Here is a 1,741-nt window from a genome sequence, read left to right on the forward strand (position 1 = left end):
TATCTTCATTTTTTCATTTGGCCATCTATGTACTATTGTAGCACCAATTCCAATCGATGATGCATCTGCTGATACCACTATCTCTAGCCTTGGGTCATAGTGTGTGAGCAATAGTTCTGACGATAGTATCTTTTTAAACTGCTCAAAGGCATATTGGCATTTCGGCGACCAATGAAAGCCTCTTTCTTCCTTAAGCAGATCATCGAGGGGTTCACGCAGCATTCGCATGTTCTGTACAAACTTCTCATAGAAGCAGTGGCGGGTTTAACGGTAAGCAAACTAAGCAATTGCGGGGGGCCTCGAGCTGACGGGGACCCCGAGCTGAGACAGGCCGAGAGTTAAGGATTTACCTACCTAAAACTATTGTTGCTCAGGGCCTCCGCACTCCTAAATACGCCACTGCATAGAAGTTGATGACACCTAAGAATGACCGCACTCCTGTAACATCTGTAGGGGGTGGCAATTTCGTTATGGCTGTAATTTTTTCAGCATCTGGCCGCAGTCCTTTCTCATCAATCAGATGACCCAGATACTTGATCTGTTTCTTGTTGAAACTACACTTGCTCTCTCGTATAGTAAAGCCATATTCTTCAAGCCTTCCTAAAACCGCAGTTAGGTTTTGCTCATGAGTTGCCTCATCTTCCCCGCCTACCACGATGTCATCCATATATGCTGCTCCTCCCACCAGTCCAGCCAACATCGTGTCCATAATCTGTTGGAAGGCACCTGGCGCTGCCTTTACTCCTGGTGGAAGTCTGTTGTATCGGTGTAAACCTCGGTACGTGTTAACGGTTAGCAGCTCGCGGTATTCTTCGTCTACCTCGACCTGCAAAAAGGCGTCGGATAGGTCAATCTGACTAAACAAGGAGCACTTACTTAGGCTGGCGAATATCTCCTCTGGCAGTGGCAGCGGATACTGATGCGGCATCAGCATATTATTCAAGCCCGTCGAATAATCGCCACAGATCCTTATGGTACCATTTGCTTCCCGTACCACTACGATTCGCGCTGACCACTCCGAAAAATCCACCCTTGTGATGATGCCTTCATTCTTCAGGCTCTCCAGCTCACTTTCGACTTGCTGCAACATAGCATACGCCACTGGGCGCTTCGGCTGAAACACAGGAGTCGCTCCTTTCTTCAGCTTGAGCTGAACTTTCGCCTTTGCACAGCATCCAAGCTCGTCCGAAAACAGCCTTGGAAATTTCTCCCTCAGACTGCCGCTGGATATTTCCGCCAAATTCACCTTACTGCAAACCGATTTCATAGGAACGTCCCACAACTCAAATACTTCCATTGTGTCTCTTCCTAATAACATCTGATCCTCTCTGGTAACTCGCACTATACACACTCGGGATTGCTGTCCAATCTTCACCGCACATTGGAACTCGCCTAATATCACAAGACTATCACCTGTCGCTGATTTTGCTTTCACTGACGCTGGTTGCAATTTTGGTCTACCCAAATAGAGCCATTTTCTTCCGATACGATCGTAATGTCCGCACCCGTGTCTATCATGAATCGCAATGGCTTATCAAACAAAATGGCGTCCACATAATCCCATTTTGGCTTTCCGATCACGTTAACCATCACCGTTTTTACAAGTGTGATATCTCAGCGGAAACTACTAAATTAGTTAGACTGTCGGTTACTTTATATGCACAAGCTACTTTATTTTTGTCGACGCTTGCGACTTGTCTCCATCGCTTGTTACATCAGACTCTTCGAGCGCAGGACTCGC

At 46.8% G+C, this 1,741-nt stretch overlaps 1 protein-coding gene across 1 annotated transcript; it reads right to left on the minus strand.

Annotated features, from left to right (window-relative positions):
- Nucleotides 1-370: 370 nt before the first annotated feature.
- Nucleotides 371-1,297, minus strand: LOC128297154 (uncharacterized protein K02A2.6-like). The gene has a single exon (XM_053032736.1). The coding sequence runs from the start codon at nt 1,295-1,297 to the stop codon at nt 371-373; it is 927 nt and encodes a 308-aa protein (XP_052888696.1).
- Nucleotides 1,298-1,741: the final 444 nt, after the last annotated feature.

This window comes from Anopheles moucheti, chromosome 2, assembly GCF_943734755.1.
Source record: "Anopheles moucheti chromosome 2, idAnoMoucSN_F20_07, whole genome shotgun sequence".
Lineage (NCBI taxonomy): Eukaryota > Metazoa > Arthropoda > Insecta > Diptera > Culicidae > Anopheles > Anopheles moucheti.